We start from the raw sequence: 25,646 nt of genomic DNA, 5'->3' as shown, positions 1-25,646 counted from the left end.
TGGCTGAGAGTTATAAATCTCTGACGTGGAAACAAAACATGTCACTTTGGCTGTTTGAATCAGAGGAAGTGTTTGATCCCCTTCCAAATGTGCACCAGATGCCTGCAGGCTTCAGGTACGAGTGTGTTCCAGGAAGTTAATAAGGTCGTTGCTTTTTTCGAGGGCCAGCTTGGACCAACACACCTAGGGGCCAGCAGTGAGGCAGGGTTTAGGCCATAAAACTGATGGCTGGTTTGCCCATCTCTTTCCGTGGGTGGTGGCAATTACAGCCTTAGACTCTGGCTGTCCACCCATGGTCTTAGGGGGTACTTTTCAAGAGAAGTGCAGCTTCAGTCCTTCAGCTTCAGTCCTTCATGCCATTCTTTTAGGTTTTATCCTGTTCTCCTGAAAGAAAATCTGCANGGTTTAGGCCATAAAACTGATGGCTGGTTTGCCCATCTCTTTCCGTGGGTGGTGGCAATTACAGCCTTAGACCTGGTTCCCCGACTCTGGCTGTCCACCCATGGTCTTAGGGGGTACTTTTCAAGAGAAGTGAAGCTTCAGTCCTTCATGCCATTCTTTTAGGTTTTATCCTGTTCTCCTGAAAGAAAATCTGCATCTGAGAGGCCCAGAGAAATGGGGGTTTCATACATAGAAGGCTTGAGCTTATGAGCTGTGTGATTTTGGCAAATTACTTTATTTCTCTGTGCCTCAGTCTCTTCAACATCAAATTAAAATTGCAGCTACCTCATTGGATTTTTGAGAGGACTTAGTGAACCAATTCATGTAAAGCACTTAGAACAGTGCCAGGAACATGGTAGCAATTTAATAAAATGTTAGCTCATCATAATAATTGTTATCATCTTGATGATAATGATGATGATGGTCCCCAAATATGTCAGGTCTGGGAACTCATATGCCAGTCCTTGGTAAGCAGGACAGTAAGAAAGCATCTTTCCGGTCACCATGCATTGCCCGGGGCTGTCATACCCACAGTTTTTATATAACAAGAAAATGGCCAACATTACAAAATGAAATAAGTCTCTTTTGCTAATGAGACCTCCATAGATATTTGCTGAAAAGTACTCAAGAACAGGATCATTTTTCAGCCTTATCTTTGTTCTTCCACCTTCTCCTCACCCCGTGCGCGAATGGATTTGTTCTCTGTACCCTGCCTGGAACGTGCCTTGTTTCCTTCTTACGGTTTCATTAATTATGCATTTAATATCAGCAGGGACAGCATCCATCACTGAGAGCTGCTGGCCTTGGCAGCCACTGTCCAGAGGAGGGGCAGGTGCAATGAGATTATCCCTAATATCTTTTCTGGAACTGTGGTTTTATGATACAAAGGACAAAAACAAGAAGCTCTGTGGGTGCCACTCTGCAAGTGACAAGACCTGGGAATTACAGAAATGATGTTTTCTGCCCAGGGCTAAAATAATTTGCATTCCCAACCCCTATCCAGGATGCTGGGCCTTGGCATTCATATCCATTTGCTGGTCAGGGAAGACCAAGAGAGAATTTCAAATGCAATTCAGCAAAGATTTCTGTTTAAGAGTGATTCTCATAGGTCCAGACTACTGTAACATGCTCTGAGGGACTCAGAAGCAAAGCAGAACACTGCCCTGCCCTCAAGGATCTTAGAACCATGATAGTAGGCTGTGAATCCATCTTCTAGCATCCAAGCTTTTCAAGGTGACTAGCCTTTATTAAGTATCTACTTAGGGCATAATAACCCTGTTGGGTTGGGATATACCCATTTTACCAATGAATAAACTGAGCTTCAAAGAAGTGGTTGACTCTCTTGTTAAAGGTCATCAAGTCACTAAGCAGGACCTGCTGGAATTCAGTTCCTGTCCTGTCTGCAGAGCCCAGGCCCTTTCCACTCTTCTGCCCTGTCTTTTAAAAACAGAGTGCCTTTCAAATCTAGGAGACAGCTCTATTTAGCTCCAGAAACACTGTCTGCCCTAGTTAGCTCTTGCTGGCCCTGGGATAGAGAGCTCTGCGATGATTGGCTGTGGGATTAGACTCTCCATATTGGGTACTCTGATTGGCCAGGAAGCCATGGTTACACTTCAGATGTGCTCTTTGGCTCCGGGAAGATTGTTTCTGTCTTAAGCAGCTGTCTGATTACTACTAAGAACATCCTCTCTACTTGGGAAGCTGTAATCCACTCTGCATTTGGTAATTCCAGCCTTGGCCTTGAGGCACTTCTGGATCAGCTTCTGGGCATCAGGTTACCTTGGGATCATTTTTGAACCTGTACTGGAGACCCTGTGAAATGAAAAGGATATTCCAGGATATTCCCAGCTATTAATGGAGGACTGAAGGCAGCCTTGGTCTCTATAATAAGAAACGTAACTTGTAATGGCAAAAAAAGTGAGAGAGGGAGCACATACCATGGAGGGCACCCATCAAAGCCTGAAGAGGCCCACTGCACCCCCCCAGGGAGGATCAAGGTGGGACAATTTCATAACACAGAAAAATGGTACATGCTTGGGGACAGCTTCTTCGGCCATAGCTCGAGGGCCCCAGATAACTTCTGACCTGATGTTCCTAACTCAAAGCCATGATTGGAAACTTTCACTCCCAAAATCAGTGGCCTCCTTAGAATGCCCCTGGCAGCCATGGCTTTGTAGCTCAGAGGGCACATTGGAGCATTTCAGCAACACTGTACTAGGTGCTTTTTTTATTTAATAGAATTGGGATAAATAATAATTTACGGCCATTGCAAAAGAATCTTATAGGATCAAAAATCCTCGAGTGTCTGTTGTAAGGACTGTGAAACATCCGATGACCCAGTGGAAATGGGTCCAACAGCCAAGGCTAAAGGAAACTGAGACAGGAAAGAAAAGCAATTTTTGCAGAAGAGCAGAGTGGTTAAGAATATAAGTTCTAGAGAGAGATGCATGTGGATTCAAATGCCAATCTCGCCATTTTGAACCTGTGTCACCTGGGGCAAGTTATTTTAACTTCTCTGGGCCTCAGTGTCCTGATTTCCAAAATGGAAGAATAATACTACAAAGATCATAGTGTCGGGGGAGGAGTTAACAAGAATGCAGGGGGAATGCTGGGCTCATTAATGAACTCATTCAACAAATATTTGTGAGCACATGGTGGGTCAGACATAACGATCAATACTGGATATACAACAGTGAATAAAAAGAAGAGGTTCTTGCCTGCAGGATGCTTATTCCATTAGAGGAGACAGGAAATAAATTAGTTCAGCTTAAAACATGTCATAAATCCTGCACACAGGGTGTAATGAAGGTGAATAGGTGGATCTGCTTTAGTCAGAGCAATCTGGGAAGGCTTCCCCGGGAGGTGATTTTTGGAAGGCAGCTAGGCTTACCACTAGACCACCAATGCCCGTTTAGGAAGTGGTTGTTGAACTGGGATCGCAAGATGAAGTAGGAGCTTTCTCGGCAGTGATTTCCTCATTTGGTCCTTATAACTACCTCCCTTTACATAGTATTAGCCTCATTTTTCCAGCTGAGGAAACGGAGACTCAGAGAGGTAATGCAACTTGCCCATGATAATGGAGCTGATAATTGGAGTGGAATCCTGGAAGGCAACCTTACAGTATCTATTCAACAGCAAAGACAACAAACAACCAAACAAAATCTGCATAGAACCCCTATCTAAAGGATTCCAGCTCTAGGGGTGTATACTATGTTATAGTCTCTCATGCACAAAGAGGTATAAACAAACATGTTGATTACAGCACTGATGCTAAAGAAAAAAAAAGTTGGAGTCAATCTAAATGCCTATAAATAGGGAATGGGTTAAAATTAAAGTATATCCTTAAAAGGCAGTGAAGTCGATCTGTATAGGCTAATATGGACACATCTGCAAGATGTATTGGTGAGAGAAGAAAGCAAACTACAGCAGACTATTTTTCTGAACTGTCTATACATGTTTGTTTATACATTTAAAAAATTGGGGGAAGAATATCCAGGAACTGTTACTTTTTTTTTTCTTCTGGGAAATTTGACTAGGGTCCAAGGTAGAATGGAAAATAAACCTTTTATCATTTAATCTTTTGTACCATTTAAGTTTTTTGACCATATGTGTATTGAATTTTTAATTTTTTGAGTTAATCGAAAGTAACTACATTCTAGTTATACCCACTAGCAGTATGACTTCAGGTGGTCGTTTATCTGGATATCACTGTTTACATCGGTGAAATAAGGGAGTTGGACCAGATGACCCTTAAATTTATTCTAGTTCTAACCTTCTGTTGTCCTATTATTTTAAAATACTAAATTCCCGATCAGAAGTCACCTCACCTCTTCCCCCAGGGAGAGAGGACCCACGTATTTGGCTCAAGCTCCTGCGGCTTCCCTGAGCCAGCTAAGCTAGGCATTTAGAAATGCCACCAGGCAGCTTGGGGCAGGGAGGAAAGAAAAATCTGGGACCTTCTGAAACAACTGGAGAATTTCTCTAACAATATGGTGATCAATAAATAAATATTTTCTAGAGCCTAGCTACAATCAAACCATTTAAGCCATTGTGCTGAATATGGCATTAAGGATACAAATAAGTGGAAGACAAGCCCCTTGGTGCTGGTGGAGCTCACAGTTGGAAAGACAGGGCAGTCAAATAACCTATGATCAACACTATAGACAATAGTCAGGCCAGCCCCCCCCCCCATAAGCAGTTTGTTGAGGGAGAAAACACTGGTAATTTAACGAGGCCTGAAAAGCCATGGCAGTGCCTTTTGTCCTGGTGCTTTGGGAGCAAGAGTCAAGGAAGGTTCAGAGCAGAGGCATCATGAGTGCCCAGAAGTCTCTGTCTGTGGCCATTGCTCACCTCTCAGGGCATTGTATAGAGCCACTCACCATGACAATGTTCCCTCAGTTTCACAGTGGGTCCCACATTGCTCTGTGGGGCAAAACTGGGCAGAAACTGTGGGTGAGATACTTAGGGGCATCATTTCTGATCTATTAAGAAAAAAGAGGCACAGGATCTATGATCTCATGGCCCACAAAGATCTTCTAGGAGGGAAGGCAAAGGAAAATCAGGTCTACTCTTAAGTATATACCCCAGGGAATTAGAATCCACACAAAGACTTGTATGTACAAGTTCATAGATGCATTATTCATAAGAGCCAAAAGGCAGAAACAACACAAATGTCAGTCAATGGATGAATGGGTAAATAAAAGGTGGTATGTCCATAGGATAGATTAGTATTCAGCAATAAAAATAAATGAAGTGCTGATACATGTGACAACACAGATGAGCCTTGAAAACGTTATGTTTAATGAAAGGAGCCAGACGTGAAAGGTTATATATTTTATGATTCCATTTCTATAAAATGTCAGATTGAACAAATCCACAGAGACAGAAGGGAGATTAGTAATTACCAGGGGCTGAGGGGGAGAGAAGAATAGGGAATGACTGCTAAGTGGTGATGGTTGTATTATCTTTTGTGAATATACTAAAAACCATTAAATTCTATACTCTAAAAAGTGAATGTTATGATATATGGATTATATTTAAATCAAAAAAATTAGGAATGGGGTGGCAGAGAAAACATTTTTGAAGGACTAATTTAGAACAGAGAATAGCAAGAGGCTCTAGGTTTCACACGTCTGTGTTTTCCAATGTGTTAGGGGAACCTTTCCGGAATTATTTCTGAAAGTAATAGCAATTCAATTTACATTGTCCTATATCTATTTCTTTTTGTATCCTGATTACTGTTTGGAAATTTCCTAAAATCAGGAATTTCTCACCTTCAAAATAACCCTTTCCATGTCCTTTGACCAGGTTCTCTGTTTCGCTGGCTTGTTGTTTTATACGGTCTTAAATGTGAGGAGGTATAAGGTCTGGGCTTAGACAGACCAAAGCAGTGCATTTTCAGAACCTGCAAGTCATGGGGGCGTGAGGAGGAAGGCAGCCGGAGACCTGACCCGCACAGTGTGTTTGGATAAGCAGGGTTACTAGGGAAACAGAGGGGCTTGAGATGTGATTCTAATGGTTTGGGGAAGCCTTTGAAGGAATTTGAGGAAGGGAGTGATAGAACCCAAAGTGTTTTAAAAAGATCCTATGGTCTCTGTGTGGAGAGTTGACCTGATGGACTCCACAAGCCGGGAGGCTGCTTCACTCTACACCGGGAGCAGCTTGGTCTTTTGGACTCTGGGAGATAAAGTTTCAAAAAAGAAAAATGTATCCTGCCAACAGAATGTGAGCTGCACAGGGGTAGGGACTGCCGTCTGCATAACCAAAGTCTGATCACTGTGTGTACAAAGAGCGCTGAGCCTTGATCAGAAGGCCTGAGTTTAAATCCCAGATCTACTGTATATATAACAAAGTGCCCTTTGGAAAAATACTTAACCCCTCCAAGCCTCATTCTCTTCATTTGTAAAATGGGACTAATGATAGCTACCAAGTTTTGAGAGATGAAAGGAGGGATGTATTGGAGAGTACCTGGCCCACGGGAAAAATGAAGTACTTGTTTTCTTCTTTCTGAAACTGGAACCACAAGCCCATTTGAAAGTAAAACTGTGGATAGCATTCACGATGTTATCAAGGGTAGAACTGCCTTTTACTTAGTCTTGGCCATCTGAAACCTCCAGTGAACATCTTTGAGTTAAGGATGAAGGTCTTAATGGCAGGTGATTTCTCTATCTAGTTTTACCCTTCCTCTTGTCACTGTTGAGAGGGGGCTGAAAGTGGATGAGCTTTGTCCAGCAAAACTCTCCCTGATCTGTTCCTTGTAGGGCCTCAGCATCTTGTAATAATAGCCCTGAGCACTCAAGGGGCCAGCTTGTACTATTTGCTTTGGTACTAAACAAATCACTAGATTAATGAAAAGAACAATATGGCTAACAAGTGCTTTTGAGACCTTGCAGAGAATCATGCCCTTTACACATACCATCTAATGTCATCTTTACTATAGCCCTCTGCAATGGGTACAAGGGGCATGCCTTTTGCAGATGGGTTCACTGAGGCTCCATCTCTCAGGTGCTGTAGGTTGTATCAATATCACCATCACTGCATCTCATCTTTTGGAGCACTTCCCATGTGCTGAGCCCTTTGTTGGCTCTATCTCACCATGAGCCAGTGGAATGGTGTTTGGTATTAACCCTTGTGTTGAGCACCAAGTGATCACGTTAAGTGTTAAAATTACAATAAGCCTACATATAAACTAGGCCCTCGGAGGTTCTTGAACTCCAGTGAGCATCAGAATTATCCAGAGTGCTTGCAAACACCCAGATTTCTGGGGTCTGATTCAGTAGGTCTGGGGGAGGGGCAGAGAATTTGCATTACTAGTGGGTTCCCAGGTGACGCTGATCCTGTTGTTCTGGGGCCACACTTTGAAACCATTGAACTAAGGAGAAGGAGAAGGCAAAATATTCTAAGACAGAACGGGGTGCAGACTGGTCCTGTGCGCTGTCAGGTGGATTAGGGAGGACTTCTAGAGAGGCTGAGAGTCCCTGAAATACATAAACCCCATCAACCTCTAATTCTACCAGGACACTGGACAGGGGTGAGTTGTTTGTCTTTCAAAACACAAAAGGAAGCATTTTTTTTTTTTCAAAGCAGCCCGAAAAGCCCCCTCCTTGCCCTGTCATCAGAGACAGGCCGTGGTCAGCGCCTAGAGAAATCCATCCATTGTCCTTGCTTCAGCCAGGATGTTAATTTCAGAGTCAGTGCCAGTTAGAAAATTGCAGTGCACAGAATTAAACTGGTTCTGCCACTATCTTCTGCCATCTTCATAAATTATTCACATTGCCCAGCATTTAATTCGTTTTCCCACTTCAGACCCTCGCCATGACTTTCTTTACTCCTTCATTTACAGCTGTGGAACAACTATTTTCATCTGGCGGTGGCTTTCATCACTCAGGACTCTCTGCAGCTGGAGCAGTTCTCGCACGCCAAATACAACAAAATCCTGAATAAGTAGGTTGCCTGTTTGGGTCTCCTGAAGTGGAGGTTTCATGGGACTCTCTGAGATGGGAGCCTGAAGCAGACGTGTTCTTTTTCCTAGGTACGGGGACATGAGACGGCTAATTGGCTTCTCCATCCGTGACATGTGGTACAAGCTGGGTAAGTAGGGACATGCATCCAGACAGACACATCTGCACACGCCAAGCTCCTTCTTGAAGACCATCTGTTAGAGGGCCACAGGGGTTTCAGCGGTGGGAGCTTGAAATAGCAGCTTATCACCGTGTGTGTCCTGGGTCCTTAATAAGTGCCTGATGAGAGAGAGTGCCCATCCCCATGTCCTGCCCCCAAACATCTGTGGGTCTGCTTCTGCTTGGTGCCCAGGAGGCCTTAAGAAGTCAAATTGTAATTTACAGAAAGGAGGAAGGACAGGACTGCTGTGGGAACTTATGTCCTCACACATCACACGCGTGCTTCCTGCTGATTGGTGGGCCACTCTACCTCCAGCTTCTTCAGGGATGTTGTGGTCTAAAAAAAACCCTCCAACCACACAGAGAAGAACTGGTTCTGTGTAAGACAAGGGTCTTTTGTGACGCGATGTGAGGTGGAAGGTGACCCCAGAAGCAATCCCTGTTTTGGTGAGCCACAGGAATCATGGGTGAACCATGTGGTACCCATGGGAGGAAGGAAGGGGAAATGGAATCTGGGAGACGTTTATTGAGAGTCTGAGTCAGGCCTGCGCTAAGGAGGTCTTATTTAACTTTCACATCACCTCCTACAAGATGGAAAAACTCCCCCTCCCTTTATTGATCAGGAAACTCAGAGAGGGAAGTAACTTGCTTGAGATCAAACAACTGCAAAGCCCAGAGCTTGGTTTGGATCCCGTGAGGTTAGGGGCCACACTCCTTGCTCAAGGCCTGAATCCTGCTCCATAAATATGTGCTGAAAGGATGAGTGGATAGGTGGACAGATCGATGCAGAGTTAAAAGTAATGAGGTGTTTTCATCTCCAGTTTGTGTGCCCTCCTTGACCCTCTGCTGCCAAGTTGCTCTGCCCTAGGCTTGGACGGTGACCCTCTTCAGTGGAGCCACTTATAGGGACTGTGCCTATTTTGGGGGTTCAACCTAAATGATCTCTCCTGACTTTGCTTCTCACTTCCCCAGCCTTCTTAAAATCTTTCAGTTCTCTTTGGATTTCCTGGACAGCAGTTTCTTGCCCTTTCCAGCAAGGTCCATTCGCTGCAGGGGAAGCACAGTAGACAGACTGTCCGTCTGCACTCTGCGCTCCTTGGCAGCACCGGACTCGGGTGAAGAGCACACACTGGTACCAGGGGGGCTATGGATTGCTTTACAAAATCAAAGGGAGAGCCGGGCAACCAGGCTCAGAACAGATGGCCACATCCCTGCCTTGGGTCTTGCCCTGTCATTTACAAGCTATGAGGTTTGAAGCAGGGGACCAAGTGACACTGGGCATAATCTGGGGAAACAGCACGTCTCCCAGGGTGTTTATGAGTTTCATAAGAGCAAAACCTGGGAGAGTGAAGCCATGGAGGCCACACCCAGGTCAGAATTTTTATCGTTGTTTTCACCCTTGCCCCATCAGGACAGAGCCTACTTTTCCTGTTCTGGCTCTTTAGTCATCAATACCAGACTTGTATCACTAGTGCCTGAAGGGCAGGGCCCAAGCAGGTAATGTCAAAGAGGGAAGGGACGGGGGCACGTTAAACCCACAGACATCCATAAAGCAGTGTACTATCAACATTTGGAGCTGGATAATTCTTGGTTGTGGGCTGCTCTGTGCACGGCAGGATATTTAATAGCACCCCTGACCTGGACCCACTAGACGCCAACAGCATCCTCCCTAGTTGTGACAACCAAAAGTGTCCCCAGGCATTGCCAATTGTCCCTGGGGAGGGGGAGAGGAATATGCAAACTACCCTTATTTGAAAACCACTTCTGTAAAGAAATACTATCTCTGTTCTCTTTTTCTAGAAAACCATCACTTCCTCATTCTGTCTTTTATTTCTCCACTTTGGATAAGGACAGGGATATAAGAAAAAATTTTATGTGTCCTTTACCATTACTCTTCAATAGCAAAAAAAACCAAAAAACCGTGGTGCAAGTGCAGACCTACCTGGTAGTTGGCACACGGCCTCAGGGTCAGGTGTATGGGAAGAAGTACCTGGGCCTGGAACAGAATGATGCAAATATGCCCCAGCTCTAAGCGGTTGCTGTCCTGATCTGCTTGACTGCTGTCCTATCAGAATGCAAGGCTGACAAAGTCTCATCTTCCAGTTTTTCAAAAGAAACCAGGAGACACAATTTTTAAATGTATTTCCAATTTCTGAATATTGATGATAACAAATTGGAAGTTTTTAAAACATTGAATATGCCCTGTGAAGCGTGGGGCCCAGATTCAGTTTGCGTAGGAGTTTGCACTCTTTGCTTTATGCCAGCAAAGATGAGATACAGCTGGGGTGGGCTTTCTTTCCCACACCTACACCCCAGGCATTGCCAGGATTGCAAAGCAGGGATCCGCGCTTTGTACATCTCTAGTTCTTCCATAGCCTGCTCTTTCCGGAACGTCCTTCATTGCCGTTGTTTTGCACACAGATTTTATTTAGATATAGATTATATTTTGGCAGACGTTCCTGCTCTCCCAATTATGCTGATGAATGAAAAGATGTTACCAAATATTCCACCTGCTTGGAATCACAGAACATCAGAGCTGGAAGGGCCCTTTAGAGATCATATTGTCCAGAATTTTTCAAATGTTTATTTTTAGCTGAGGGCCAATAAAAAGAAGAATCTCATGCTCAAGGCATAAATTGGTTGAAAGCTGAGCTATTCTAATTGAAGTGGGGTGGGGGGCCCAGAGCCCCTTATAATGGGCCACCCCTGAGCTCCCCAGGTAGACCCCTGAGGATTTTCCAGGGAGAAATCCTGAAGCACCTCAAACAGGTCTAGTCCAACCCACCATTTTACAAAAGAGGAAACTGAGACACAGAGAGATGAAGAGGTACAAACAAGGTCATATAATGCTTAAGAAGCAGATTCAGGGCAAGTACTCTGGCCTGAATATCTGTCCTAAAGCATCACAGAATCCTCCCTGTTTGCAAATACCTGCAGGAGGAATTAATGCAATTAGAAGATGTACTTGTTAGGGTTTGGAGTTTCAGGAAAGAAACTGACTGTGCCTGCCTTGATCAGAGACAGTACTTATCAGAAGGGAAAGGAGAACCAGGCTATGAAGGACAGGGTCAGAGCCACTCTAGGATCCAGAACAGGTGGCAGAACTTTGCCTTTAGCATGCTCCATTTCTGCATCATCCAGCTTAAAGATCCAGTCTCCAGGGGTATTATTCTATTGGCCTTCCTTAGATTACCACTCCATTGATTGTTCCATGAAGTCTACATCCACTGAAGGAGGTAGTTTCCCAAGGTAACATGTTTATGGAGATATAGAGAGGTCAAAGTCCTAGATGTCCACTGTGTAGAACAAGAAGTAAAGGATGCTCTTGCAAAAATGGCCACCCTTCTCACCCCTTGGCCTGGACTTCCAGAAAGAAGAAAGTATATCAGCCTGAAGGGATTTTCCTATTACTTATTAGTTGCATAGCTGCCTTCTCCTTGCCTGTCTCCTTCAGGGATAAGAGAACAGACAGAGGAGGCAGAGTGAATGGATATAATTCCCCATCCCTACCCGATCATGTGTTCCACTGGATCTTGGCATTAGCCTGCTTTCTCCTAGTTTGCTAATGAGGTTAACCTGCTAATCCAAACCAGGACCAAGCACTGTATACAAGCACTAGAGACAAATGTAATGGGTAATGATAGGTTTTAAAGTACAATCCATGGAATATTCAAGACAAAGTGAAACTTAGAAGCCATCTGTGGCAGACACAGCTGAGAGCCCACACAACAGCCATTCTTCCCTTCTTCCTGGTTAACTGAATCCTGCTTTATTTTTTTTCATGATCACAATTTGCTCAGTAAACAATGTCTTGTAGCAGGTGATGGCCATATGACCCATCTCTGTCCAAAGAGAATCAGCAGAAACAAACTTGTTGGGGCTTCAGGAAATCCTTTTTGTCCAATTAAAACCAAAGGGAAAGGGAAAAATTCAGTGAGCGCAACACATGTTTTGCCCATAGTCCTTCCTATCTTCCTTTCTGGAAAACAACAAGATGCCTGGAGGTTCAATAGCCAGTTTGAAGCTATGAAGATGAAAGTTGTATGCTAAGGATGGAGGAGTAACTCTTGACTGACCATCTTTTGACTTCTTGTTAAGGAAGAAAGCTAAAGTAGAAATTGCTCGGTTTAGCCTTGCTAATCAGAAGCTGTTACATCCCTAACTGGTATATCATCTAATTCAACCCCCTCCCATTTTATAGGTGAGCTCACTGAGGCCCAGAGAGGCATAAGGACATTCAAGGTCAACAACAAACCAGTGCTTCAGCTGAGGTGAAAGATCCTGTCTCTTGATCCCAAGTCCAGGGTTCTTACTAATATTTTTTTTCAGAATATGCAAATTATTTTCAAAGAGTGTGGAATAGCAAACTGCTTTTCAAAGACTATAGATAATGAGTAAATCATAATGTGTGTTAACCTTTTAAATTTTGTTTTAATGCCCAAAGCAATCCGGACATCATCACCGTGATCATCCGTATCATCATCTTCTTCTTCTCATCAGCAAAGATTTGAGCAATCCTGTGATTATAAGATAGCTAATTGCAAAGATAATCTCAGGCTTGAAGATTATTCAACATTCTTCAGAGAAAAGCCTAGACAAATGTGTGTGTGTGTGTGTGTGTGTGAATGCCTGTGTGTGTGCATGTGTGCTTTTGTGAGAGAGGGTACACGTGGGAAGGTCTTAATGGAGAGAAGGACCACATCTTGTTACCAGGACCAGGCCACTAAAGGGTTAATGCCATTTTGTTTTTGGATCCTGGGACTATGCCAAATGGAATGTACTTTTCCTGATAGTGTAACATCATAACATTTGATTTCTGCTTGGAGTGAAGCAATGCACATTTTGCCAAAATGACTGCACTTAACCATTCCACATTCACTTAGGTTAACATCAGGCTGCTGTGTTAACAGTCTTTGTGGGAAAGAAAGACAAATTCTAGTGACTGGCATCGTGGCCTTGTATGTAGGGAGGTTGCTACTGGCAAAGCTGTGAGAGCTGGGCCTTTACTCTTTTAGCATCTATGGAGTGCTCAACTCAGCACTAAGCTCCAGGGAAGAGTAGGAGAGTTGGAGAAAGATAAGACATGGTCCCTGATGTGCCAGGAAGAGCCACCATCTAGAACAAACTAAGAGGTTAAAGAACAAGCCTAGAGTATGTTCCTTAACACGGAATGTGTGGTGGCGACTTAAGAGTTCGGGCAAATGGGGGGTAGATGAGGACAATACGGATGGCTCCCCTGGGGTAAATGGCTCTTGAGGGTCTCATTCAAGACCCCAGGATGGCCCATGTCCAGACTGAAAGAAAGAGGGGAAAGGACAGGTGTTCCAGGAGAGCAACCAGCCTGCACTAAGCATGGCTTCTTAGGGTTGGGGAGAAGCTGCTGGCAAGAAATATAAAATGGGATTACAGAGACATCCATCCATCCATTCATCCGTTCGATTATTAATTAATTCAATTAACAACAAATATTGAGCACTGTGGTAGGCCCAATAACATTTCCCCAAAGATGTCTATGTCCTAATCCCTAGAAACTGTGGATATATTACCTTACAAAGTGGACTTTTCATACCTGATTAAGAAACTTGAAGATGGGGGAAAAAAAAAAGAAGAAGAAGAATCTTGAAGATGGTGAGAGTATCCTGGACTATGCAGGTGAACCCACTGCAACTACAGGTTCTTAGAAGTGAATAAAAGGAGGCAGGGGAGTCAAAGAGGGATGTGAAGAAGATGCATTACTGGCTTTAAAGGTGGAGGAGAGACCAGGAGCCAAGAAATGTAGGCGGCCTCTAGAAACTGCAAAAGGGAAGCACATAGTTTCTTCCTGAGACCCTCCAAAAGGAACTCAGCCCTGCTCACACCTTGATCTTAGGTCAATGAAACCCATTTCAGACTTCTAACCTCAAGAGGCATAAGGTAATAAATTTGTACTGTGTTAGCCACTAAGCTTATGGTGGTTTACAACAGCAACAACAAGAAACGAATACAAGCTCCTTCTACATGACAGGCACTGTGCCAGAGTCTGGGGCTGCAACTGGAAATAGGTTAGAGATATAGCCCTTGACCTCATGGATGTGTGGCCATTGCGCTGAATAGTAACCTACTAATTGCAGAGCTGTTTTGTTATGGCCAAAGGGGAAATAACTGTCGAGCAGAAGCTTGTGGCACCCGGAGAGTCTACAAAGGACTCCTGCCTCCTGAGGGAGCCCAGGATGGCCTAGATGAGGAAGAGTGAAGAATCTTACTCCAGAGCAATACTGTCCTGTGGGACTGGAATGTGAGCCACCTGTCTAAATGCAAATGCTCTAATGTCCACAGTTTTTTTAAGTAAAAAGAAATAGTGAGATTAATGTTCCAATATATTTTATTTAACCCATATTCCAAAATCTTATCATTTCAACATGTAATCAATACAAAACATTATTGAGATAAGTTAGTTTTGTTTTTGGTTTCCAGAACTCATTCTTTGAAATCTAGTGGACTTTTCGTACAGCACCTATGACTCCCTCAGAGCTATATCACAGCATATCTCCTGTTGGACTAACCTCAAGTTCTCCAAAGATACATGCGCCTGTAACTTCCATACTCGATTAAATGACATTGGAGAATGACTGGGATTTACTTGTGAAGGCAGGTGGGGGTAGGGAGTGAAAATGGAGTCCGGGAGAGGGAGGGGAGAGAATGGTGGCCAGAGGAGGGCACATATGCAGGCCCGAGGAGCAGAGGCAGGCCATGGAGGGGGCACAGGCAGGCAAGAGGAAGGGATGGGGTATGGAGTAGGAGTATTGGACCAAACGGGCCAGCAGAACTGGTCCCAAGAGCAACAGAAGCCACGGAAGGGTTGTAAAGTGTGGATCAGCATGGTCAGATTGGGACTTTTCAAGCAGTTTTGAGGACAGATTATAAAATATTTAGATAGGACAGAGAAGGGTCAGGACAGTCATGAGTGTCTGCCATGGGAGAGAAGATACATCCATCCTGACCTCTCCCCATGCCTCCTCTTTACTCTGGAGGTGAACAGATAAATTGACAGTCCTAAAAAGTTCCATGGAAAGCTCCAGGGAGCTCCATGAGTTGGAACGTGTCTTCGCATGTTGCTTTTTCCAGAGCCCAGCAGAGGCTGAGCCCATACTACTCACCACCATCACCACGATCACCATCAGTACTTCCTGAGCCTTTCTCATGAGCCAGCCACTCTGCAGAGCCCTTTGTTTACATTAACTCTTTTAAGCTTCTCAACAATCCTACCAGGCGGGGATTATTTTTATCTCCATTTTACAGATGGGCTAACAGAGGCTTGGGGAAGTTAAATGACAAAGCAACACGGCCATGGAGTGGTGGCAGTGGGACCTGATCCAGGTTGTAGGGCTCAGTGGTTCTGAAGGCCTGGAAGGGATCTGGAGCTGGGCACATGCTGGGTGATGAGGAGCAAACAGCCTGCCCGTCTGGGAGCAGTGCCAGAAGGGAGCTTCTCCAAGCCTGAGTCAGAGCAGCAGAGATCTGTGTTCTTTCTTCCCCTTTTTCACTGAACGAGTGATCTTTCCGGATCAGCCCAGTTTTATTTCGGAGTCCCCAGAAAGATGTGGGACTCTGAACTCCAGGAGGTCATAACTTGCCCTCATCTCTGTTCATTTCAGAGTCTGTGCCCACCTTTAGAGAGCCATACACTCTCCGAAAGAGTGCCCCTTCTGTCCCTATCAGCCTCACAAGGTCAGTGACATGTTCCACTCCTCTCAGCAGGTTCGCAGTGATGGTCTCCTTCCTTCCTCCTTCCCCCCCACTTCCCTTATCCCCTCTTCCTTTTTTGCCAGGTCATCTTCTTAGTGCTCTCATACCCTTTGTGTTCAGTCTTACAGTCTCCTCCTGAGAGGTGTGATAGATGAGGCCATTGTACAGATTAGCAGCCCAGGCCAGGGAACACACAGGACTCCTTTCCACCCACACACCGAAGCTCTTCTGTGTGCTCTCATTTCCACCAGAGCCTTTCCCAGAGCCTATGTAATTTGGCATTTGGATTTATCCTGCTGCCTTATTGGCACTTTAAAAGCCTTTTCTAATTGGTATCTGTTCTCAGTGAGATTCAGCCTCCATTATATGCAAAAAGACCCTCTTACTGATTCCTTGCCTTGCCTTTTTTTGAATACAGCAGCAGGTGTGTCTCTTGAATGAGGATTTTTTTTCCCCAAATGAGTTTGCATTCAATTAGCCTCAAGTATGTTCTGTGTTTGCACATGCACACGTGTCTGTGTATATAAAGACATACATACATGCACATTCCGATTATTTGAACACAAAATCCAATGAGCTGAAATTCCATTTTTGATGTAAATGAATAAAATCTCTTCATGGAACATTGTAAGGGGCATTTAGCTCACACTGTATTTAGAGATCAGCATCTCTCTCCATTTTCCCTATTCTTCCAAACACCCCTTCAACTGACTGCAAAGAATGCAGGTCAAAAGTATCTTAAGAAATCCCTGGTCTACAGCATGTCCGCTCTTTATTTTAAACCATCTTAAATATATCCTTATCATAGCCAATGCCCTCCAGTATTCTAAAGGCCTTTGTTGCATAAGCAATTTCTCCATTCCGTGGTGGCTTATCTGACAGTTTCCCATTTACTTTCTACTTATTATTGCACTTGACTTTGAATTTTAAAACCCCACTGTAGGTTTAAAGGATCTTGAAGGACGAAATCAAAAACCTAGATTAGCAATCACTATAAACCTGCTGGAAAGTACATTTTTTTTTCTTTTCTATTTGGGCCAAAGCGAAGGCTTGAAGCTCAAATGTAATCCAAATGCATCGTATAATGAAGCGGATATCCTGGACAAGTGTCTTTATATTTCACTCAACTCTCTGCCTGACTTCACCACTTCATTCTCACTAACTGAAGATAGTCTGAGGATGATGCCTTTTTTATCTGAATTCTGGGGAAATACTTGAACATTAAGCCTCATTTAGGCTGAATGAAAATTCATCTTCTTGCTGCCTTCCCTCTTGGCTCCTTTTCTGAGCTTTAATTGAAAGCAACAGCACTGGGCTGTACACCATGCCACCTGAGTTTCTGCACCCCCAGGAGCTCTCTGTCCTAGGTTAAGACTCCAAGTGTTTGTCCTGACAGTGGAGAAAACCCGGATGGGATTCTTGGGCTCTGAGACTCAGAAGAAAGAGGCAGCTGATGGAACAGTCGGGTGTCAGCTTCGATGACAGGGCTGTGTGGATATACTTCCCCTCGCTCCCCAGGAAGTCCCTGCAACTCCTAAGTGCCCTTCTTCGTGCCTTTTCTCTGCCACATCTCCTGTGTGTATACTCAGGAGTCTGCTTAGTTCTGCTCAACAAGGCTGTCCTTAATGGTCCCTTCTGGTCAAACATCAGAAGAGCAATAGCTAACCCTGTGTCAAGTATGGCACATGGCAAGCACGGTCCTAGGTGCTTGGGAAATAATCATCCACGTGTTCTCCACAATGACCCTATCAAATAAATACTATTATTCTCTCATGTTACAGATGAAGACACTGAGTCCCCAAGTGGTAAGATCAGCTTGTCCAACATCACATAGCTAGTTGATGGAGTCAGTTTACAAATTCAGTCCTTCTAGCTCCAGGTTCAGTACGCTTAACCACTGGGCCATACTAGCGGTGCCCATGAGTGCTGATTCTTCCAGGCTCTGCGCTCAGTACGCACAGGTGTATTTTCATATGGTCTTCTCGACAGGTGGGTGTTGCTATTGCATTTTATAAGATGCATATTCAAGTCATATAGCTAATGAGTATCGGTGCTGACAAATTTATTTCTTCATTCAATAGACATTTATTGAACATCTAAATGTTCTATACTCAGTGCCACAGATATGAAGGTGAGAACAGACATTATCTCACACTCTCATGAAATGGGGGAGACAGACATTTATCATAATATTCCACAAACAAAGACATCATTGCAAAGTTGGGTGAGAACGCACAGCATAAGAAGCCAGAGCAGGGGTTCTGACTTCACTGGGGTTGGGAGGGCTTGTGCTAGGAGTTGTTATCAACATAACTCCTGGGACCCATCCAGGGGAATCCAGGTGACAATGGGGGTGTTGGGCACAGACAGGGGAAACAAAAAACTATTATCCACAAAGGAGCAGCGTGTTCATAGGCCTGGCGGTGGAGGACACAAAGTGAGTTTGGGACACTGGAAGCAGTCCAGCATAGCTGGAATGCCAAGAGCCAGAGGCGGTTCATGGGAATGCCTTGTCATCCACTCATCATTCCATTGGTCATACTGTTCCCTTGAAGGAAGGGCTGTGAGTACGGCTCACGATTCCACTGACCCTCCTATTATAGCAGATTCTTAGCAGCAAATTTTGCTTTTCTTGTTTCATGAAACAGTTGTTAAAAGCATGTTCTCCAGTCTCAGAAACATGGTTTGTGATGCAGACAGGCATAATTTCAAGCATCCGTGTTAGAGATTTGCCATCACTAACATATTCCATCAGGGCTCCATTTGCCAAGGAAATCATGCAGGTGAAAACCCTTGTAAACAGTGATGTGCTTTATACATATCCATGTTATTATCCTTAATAACAGCTCGTTCTGGATGATGCATGCACCTCTTACAGGAGTTAATATATGTAAAGTGTTCAAAATGGTGCCTGGCTCCCGTAAACAACTATATAAGTGTTAACTATTATTTCTACTATTCTGCCTCCCTTTTTTTTTTTTCCTTTCTCCAGTCTTGGTCTGAGGAGGATCTGTGCATCATGAAAACTGTTTTATGTGTCCATGTTCCTCTTCCCTTACAGGCCAGAACAAAATCTGCTTCATCCCAGGCATGGTGGGACCTATATTAGAGATGACACTTATCCCTGAGGCTGAGCTCCGAAAAGCCACCATACCAATCTTCTTCGACATGATGCTGTGTGAATATCAAAGGAGTGGGGATTTCAAAAAGGTAAAAAATGAGACTAGAATCCTCCCTGATCCCTAACCCATTTCCCGATAATGATATCCTCGTTCCATCTGCCTGGGCTTCATTCAGGGCCTTGACGGTAGGATAGGGACATTATTCATGTGCCCAGAATGAGCTGGCAGATCAGATTTGGTCACTATTCTATCACGCTTTTCTGCCCAAGGCCAAGATTAAAATGCACTTTCTTGCTGTGTATCAGCTTGGTCCCTTTCTCAATAGTACAAGTACCCTACTTCCCTACCTAAGAGTTCCCTCCAGGTGTGTCCAAAGAGCCCACCCCTCCCACCTGCCCACATCTTGCACCTGCCTCTGTTCAGCACTTTCTATTCTGGGACAACCTGGAAGATCTATATTGTCTAGAAAGAGCTGACCCTCCTAGGAGTCATACTCAGCCATGAGTCAAAATTGACAATGAATGGCGTCACAGGCCCATTGCCCAGGAGAGACCTGTGGAGCCACCATGGCAATAGGAGGCTTTCCCCAGTGTGGAGGGAGCGAGCAACTTGTGTGAAACACAAGTGTCATTGGCCAAGTATTTTCTTTGAAAAGTCCCGTGAAGCCTGAAGAGCGAGGACCACCTTCTGGGCCCAGTCACTACAGAACCTTCTGACAGTGCACTAGGCACCTGTTCCACAATAGGTTCCTGGCGGTGTCCAGTAGTTTTGCCCAGTTCAGGAAGGTTGGTGTTTAAGTCTTCTCGGGCTGCCTTAGTGGCTCCCTCAGATCTTGACCCTCTGTCCTCTCTGCCACACCTTCCTACCTCGTTTTACCCTTAATGGGTTTGCCCTCCTCCTCCCCCAGCATTGCTGCCTCTTGTTCTAGACTATTTCCTGCCGCCAAAAAATTTCCCTTAAAACACATACTTAAAAGGTAGCAGATTCTGGGGCGCCTGGATGGCTCAGTCATTTAGCGTCTGCCTTCGGCTCAGGATGTGATCCCAGCATTCTGGGATCGAGTCCCACATCAGGCTCCTCCGCTGGGAGCCTGCTTCTTCCTCTCCCACTCCTCCTGCTTGTGTTCCCTCTCTCGCTGGCTGTCTCTCTCTGTCAAATAAATAAATAAATAAAATCTTAAAAAAAAAAAAAAGGTAGCAGATTCCAAACTGCCTTTTCTTAAAATCCTTACAGATCTTACCCCTTTCTTGCTTATTGGTTCTCTAATCCTCGCCCAGTAACATCCAAACCCTTCTGCCTGCATTCAGGGCCCTTCCTGCTCTGGCCTTCCATCAGCCTTCTCAGCCATTATCCCCACCTCTTTTCCCACGTCACCTGTTCTCCAGCTATTCCCACAGCTCACCTGATTTGGGATGCCTTGGTCAGCATCCTCCTCTGTGCATTTCTCCTTCCTGCTACTACTCTGCCCTGTTCCCAGTCCTGCCTGCCAACACCTAAACTCCTACTGATCCTGCAAAGTCCATTGCAGAACTTTGTCCATTAAGAGACTTTTCCCTCTATCCCTACATCATTTTATCTCTCTGAGGTATGATGATTATATACTGCCTTGCCTTATGCTCATTTCTGAGTATTCTCTGCATCTTCCTCATCCTTATCTAATAAAAGTGATGATGATGATGATGATGATGACAGAAATGGCTGCCGTGACCTGGGTACCATAGTGTCAGGCACTATAAGTACTTTCTCTATGTTAGTTCATATGCTCTTGTTTATTGCAACCCTATGAGTTAGATAGCATTATCATGCCCATTTTAAAGATGAACATATTGAAGCCTAGCGAGGTAAAGTCACTTGACCAAAGTCATATGTCAACAAAGAGGTGGGGCAGAGACTGCAACACACAAGTCACTATAGTCCCCAAACCATGTTGTGCCTACTGCATTATCCAGCCCCTGGTATTGTCACAGTAAATGTTGGCTGAGTGAGAGAATGCTTGGCATCCTCTCCAGCAGTGGTTTCACAAAATATGTTCTACAGAGCACTAATCCTAACAGATGCTCTAGGGAAGGGGGTTTGAAGGCTAAATACCTTTGGAAGCCACTGCATATGGTATCCCCTTGGAGATTTCCAGTGCACATTAACATAGTCAAAGCACTGACACATTCTACTGTAAACAGATCTGCTCAATTTCTCAAACTTATTTGTCAAGAAGTATCAATTAGATGTGCCATTCTGCCAATCACTTTGGAAAACATTGTTCTAAGGGGAAAAAGACACTACAAGTGGTCCTCAACTTACAATGGTCCGATTTACGATATTTTGACTCTACAATGGTGTGAAAGTGATACACATTCAGTAGAAACCTTACCTTGAATTTTGAATTTTGATCTTTTTCTGGGCTGGCAACATGCAGTGGATTCTCTCTCGTGTTGCTGGGAAGCAGCAGTGAGCCCCAGCTCCCAGTCAGCCACATGATCATGAGGATAAACTACTGATATACTTGGAGCCATTCTATGCCCATACAACCATTCTTTTTCACTTTCAGTATAATATTCAGTAAATTACATGAGCTAATCAACATTTTATTATAAAATAGGTTTTACATTAGATGATTTTGCCCAACGATAGGCAATGTAAGTGTCTTGAACATGTTTAAGGTAGGCTGGGCTACGCTATGATGTTCAATAGGGTACGGATTTTAAATGCATTTTCAACTTAACTGTATTTTCAACTTGCAGTGGGTTTATCAGGACATAGCCCCATTATAAGCTGAGCAAGATCTGTAATTAGCTCTGATGACACCAGTGTGAGAGGGTACTCTCCTGCCTAGGGATTAATTAGCAGGAGCTGTCTAGTCCCAGAAAGGCTAGTGACCAGCTGTCCCCTCGGCAAAGAGCCTGGAAAGAAATCAGGTTGAGGAGGTCAGATAGAGGAAGATACCATATTCAACCAATTGAGATCAGGCGGAGTGGAAGGTGAAACCCAGAGTGAATGTTTGAAGGCAGTTTGCAATCTACTGCCTTTTAAGGGGAAAATGAGGTGTATGAAGCTTGGGAACATGCAGAGGTCACACAATGTGAGATGAAGGGCATCATACTTGCCCTCAGGTCGGCACTCCCTCCAGAGGTGTGTGCACCAGCTGGCTCAGAAGATGTCCTGAGAGCAGATGTGCAAAGGAAACACCATATTTAAAAAACAAGCAAGCCCTTCATTTCTGGATTATGACCTGACAGTTGTTTTGGTGTCCTCATGTGTTTAGAAGCTTTCAGAGGCTTGCCTGAGTAAGATTTTTTTTTTCTTTACTTGCTTTAAAGGATTTCCTTATTGTGGCATCTCCATGACATCTACTGGGGGTCATCCTTGGACTCCTCAATCCAAGCTGTGTTCATCGTAATAATGTTCCCCCAATTGCTTCTCTTAATTTTTCCCTCATCAAAAGAGACAGGACAATCAGCCTGACTAATGGGGCAGCTTTCCATGAAAAAACCAGCTGGTGTGCTTGGTGGGAGCTCAGCTGTGGAATGAGCAGATCTATGCATGTCTCCTTGGTTCAGAGTAAGCAGCCCTAGAAAGTGTCCCCAGGAAAGGAGGAAACCAGTCCCTCATGAACCCCAAGCCCTGATGGTCAAATCCAGAGTGAACCCTAGAACTGGGTCTGAAATCCAGGAGGAATTGTATGCAAACTAGCACGAGGGAATGATGCCAAAATTATCAGCTAGGAGCCAGGTGCCTGTAAGATGACAGGCTTCCCTTTCTAAAATTTGAGTTTCTTAAAGAAAATAGCAGAACCCAGAGAAAAGTTAGCAGGACCCTTGCTCCCAGTTCACACCATGCCCCCTGGACTGGTATCCAACATCCTGTGGTTCTCTTGCTGCCCTGTCTTTGCTCGGGCTCTTGCTTTGATTTCTTCACCTGAAGAGATTCTACTCATCCTTCAGCTGAGGCCTCACATTTTGAGACAGCACTTTGTGCTCCTGAGGCAGTGGTTCATATGGATGCAAAAGACAGATTTGCTCAAGCAGGTTGTGTAAGGGCTGGAACTAGGACAGGGAGGGGTTGGGGGATGGACTTAAGGGGGATGGGGGTAGGAAAAAGGAGGGTCTGGGGCAATCTCTCTTTCTGCTCTGAGTTCTTTTGCAACCTCATTGCCGGATCTCCGTCTTATCCTCTAGCCCAAATAAGAGAGCTGATGAGTTTTTCTGATAACCTTTACTCCTCATGAGTACAGCACTTCACCCAAGACCATCTCAGGGGGTTCTGTCCTATGATTCAGACTAGGTGTGCCATCCTTGGTACGCTCCATAATTCCCCTGGTGGGGCTATGGACAGGTCAGTTTCAGCAAAAGGAGCCTTGGGTTGCCACATTGTGGCTGGCATGGCCATGCCTGGTCAGAGTAAAACGCATCTTGTCCTGCCTGCATGAGGCTCAAGCATCTCTCTTTTTTTTTTTAAGATTTTTTATTTATTTATTTGACAGAGATAGAGACAGCCAGCGAGAGAGGGAACACAAGCAGGGGGAGTGGGAGAGAAGAAGCAGGCTCATAGCAGAGGAGCCTGATGTGGGGCTCGATCCCACAATGCCAGGATCACGCCCTGAGCCGAAGGCAGACGCTTAACCGCTGTGCCACCCAGGCGCCCCTCAAGCATATCTCTTATCCCACATTGCATGATGATCTACTCATAGATCTGTCTCTATTATGAGACTGTGAGTTCTTTTAGGGCTAAAGCCAGTCTCTCATTCCTGAACTCCTAGCACTTATCAAGTACCTGTCATGAATATGGTGGGAACCATGTCACTGTTACCAGGATGAATGGAGGCCTCTAGACTTGCATCCTACATTTCAGAGGAAAAGCCTTGGCACAGGGAGAAGCACTCCAGTGAATATTTTCATAATGTAGGGTAATGAGAGTAGCTGACCACTGCTTGAGTAATCCCCAGAGGCTGGGTAGACCAGTTGTCTTCCTGGACAGTTCCTTGTGAAGTGAGAGGCTTTGGGGTTTCTAGGTGAAGTTGGTGGGAAGGAGTGAGAGTACTGGTGCACAGAGACTGAGAAGAGTGGTTCCCTATGATACAGATCATAGAAAGGACTGTGGAACAATCAGCCTGAGGGTCTGAGCTGCAGCAGGCAGTGGTTCCAGAGAAAATCCCTCTCTCAGAGGTGGAAGAGGTAATAGGATTTGATAGCAGCACCTCGAATAGCAGCTAGAACCCAGCACAAGTTCAATAATTGCTTGGTGAATGAATTAAAACACAGAGATATCAGTTTAGCAGATCCCACTGAAATTGAGTATTGGCATGGAGTAAGGTGGTGATTCGAATGTCTGAGAACATAATGTGGAAAAGAGCAATCGATTCAGTAAATATATACTGGTCACCTACTGTATTGCGGGCAGTGCGCTTTAGAGTCAGATAAGCTTGCTACTTATGGGCTGAATAAATTTGGGTAAGTTATTTAACCTCTTTCAGCCCCAGTTTCTTTATCTGTAAAATGAATATCATAATACCATTATAGGTTCCCAAACCAGAGCTCTATGGGGGATGATCTGGAGCACGCAGGGACAAGATAACTCAAAGAAAATTAGGAAGCTGCCCTGACTCCCTTCTCACATGACATTATTGTCTAACAGCTCTCCAGCTCTCCACCCCCACCCAAGTCAGCTTCCATCCACCCCCTAACAAGCAGCATTTCATTAACAAGGGAAGCCACAGGCTAACATACTAGGGCCAGTTCCATCCCTGCTATCCCTCGGCCATCCTGGCCTTTCCCACTATCTCTGCCCCTCCCATACAAAGTCAAATTCAGCACCATACCTTTGAAGAAGAGCTCTTGTTTCCTAAATTCACACTTCCATAGGATTCTAGGCTAACAAATAATGAAAATAGCCAAGATGTTCTCAATCAGTCAGGAGAAGCAGCAGAAGCAATGCAGGGAAGGCATGATGCAAATGTGAGGCCCGCATGAGTCATTATGCTGCAAGAGGGAGGCCCACCCAAGAGGGCTGGGCTCCTAGAGTTCACTTCCTTTTCCCTGACTAGGGCTTTTTAAGATTAGTATTGGGCCTCTATAGCATTGACTTCTGTGAAAGTAGCCTGCGGATACTCCTTAAGGAATACCCACCCTACAAGGGTAGAGGAGGAGTCAACAATGTGATGCAGCTGTGTAGCTGTGGATGAAAATGGAATTGATTTGGTGAAGCCAGAAGCTCTGCACAGTGGCACAGCATAGTGTATGTTTGGGAGCAAATGCTGGGCCCTTGGACCTACTCTGGTCAAGTCCAGCCATCCTATGAAACCCAAGACAAAGGTTCCACTTTGCCTCAGTTTCCTTCTTTATAAAATAGGAATGATGATATCCACCCCCCTTGGCTATTGTAAAGACTAAGTGAGATTATGATGCTATTGACAATGACAGTGTCGACAATGTCATGATGATAATTGCTAACAATTATTGAGCATTTACTATGTGCCAAGCACCATGCTAAGCCTTTCACGTGTTTTCCCGTTAACTCCTCCCAGCACCACTCTAAGTAGGTGCTGTTTTAAATCTCCATGTAATGGATGAGAAAATTGAGTCCCAGAAAGCTTATTAACTTGTCCAAAGTCACATGGTGGGGGAAAAAGTCAAAGCAAGACTCAAACTAAGTCTCTTGGATGCCAAAAGCTGTGGTCATAGGCACTCCTGAGCACGGCACCTGCTGGGGAACAAAATGGGCCACAGTCTGCTTTGGGATGTGCCTG

General features: G+C 44.6%; 1 protein-coding gene across 1 annotated transcript in view; it reads left to right on the top strand.

The window, feature by feature from the left end:
* The window catches only part of LOC100465628 (dedicator of cytokinesis protein 2-like), a 101,231-nt gene that overhangs the window by 15,745 nt on the left and 59,840 nt on the right, over window positions 1-25,646 (top strand). The window contains exons 4-6 of the mRNA XM_034656750.1: window positions 7,784-7,884; window positions 7,973-8,031; window positions 18,847-18,995. Coding sequence (XP_034512641.1) covers window positions 7,784-7,884; window positions 7,973-8,031; window positions 18,847-18,995 — 309 coding nt within the window. The remainder of the gene's footprint in view (window positions 1-7,783; window positions 7,885-7,972; window positions 8,032-18,846; window positions 18,996-25,646) is intronic.

The sequence above is a fragment of the Ailuropoda melanoleuca genome, chromosome 3 (genome assembly GCF_002007445.2).
Source record: "Ailuropoda melanoleuca isolate Jingjing chromosome 3, ASM200744v2, whole genome shotgun sequence".
NCBI classification, from domain to species: Eukaryota; Metazoa; Chordata; class Mammalia; order Carnivora; family Ursidae; genus Ailuropoda; species Ailuropoda melanoleuca.
The sequence above is the reverse complement of the archived record's forward strand: the minus strand, read 5'-3'. Positions and strand labels throughout refer to the sequence as shown.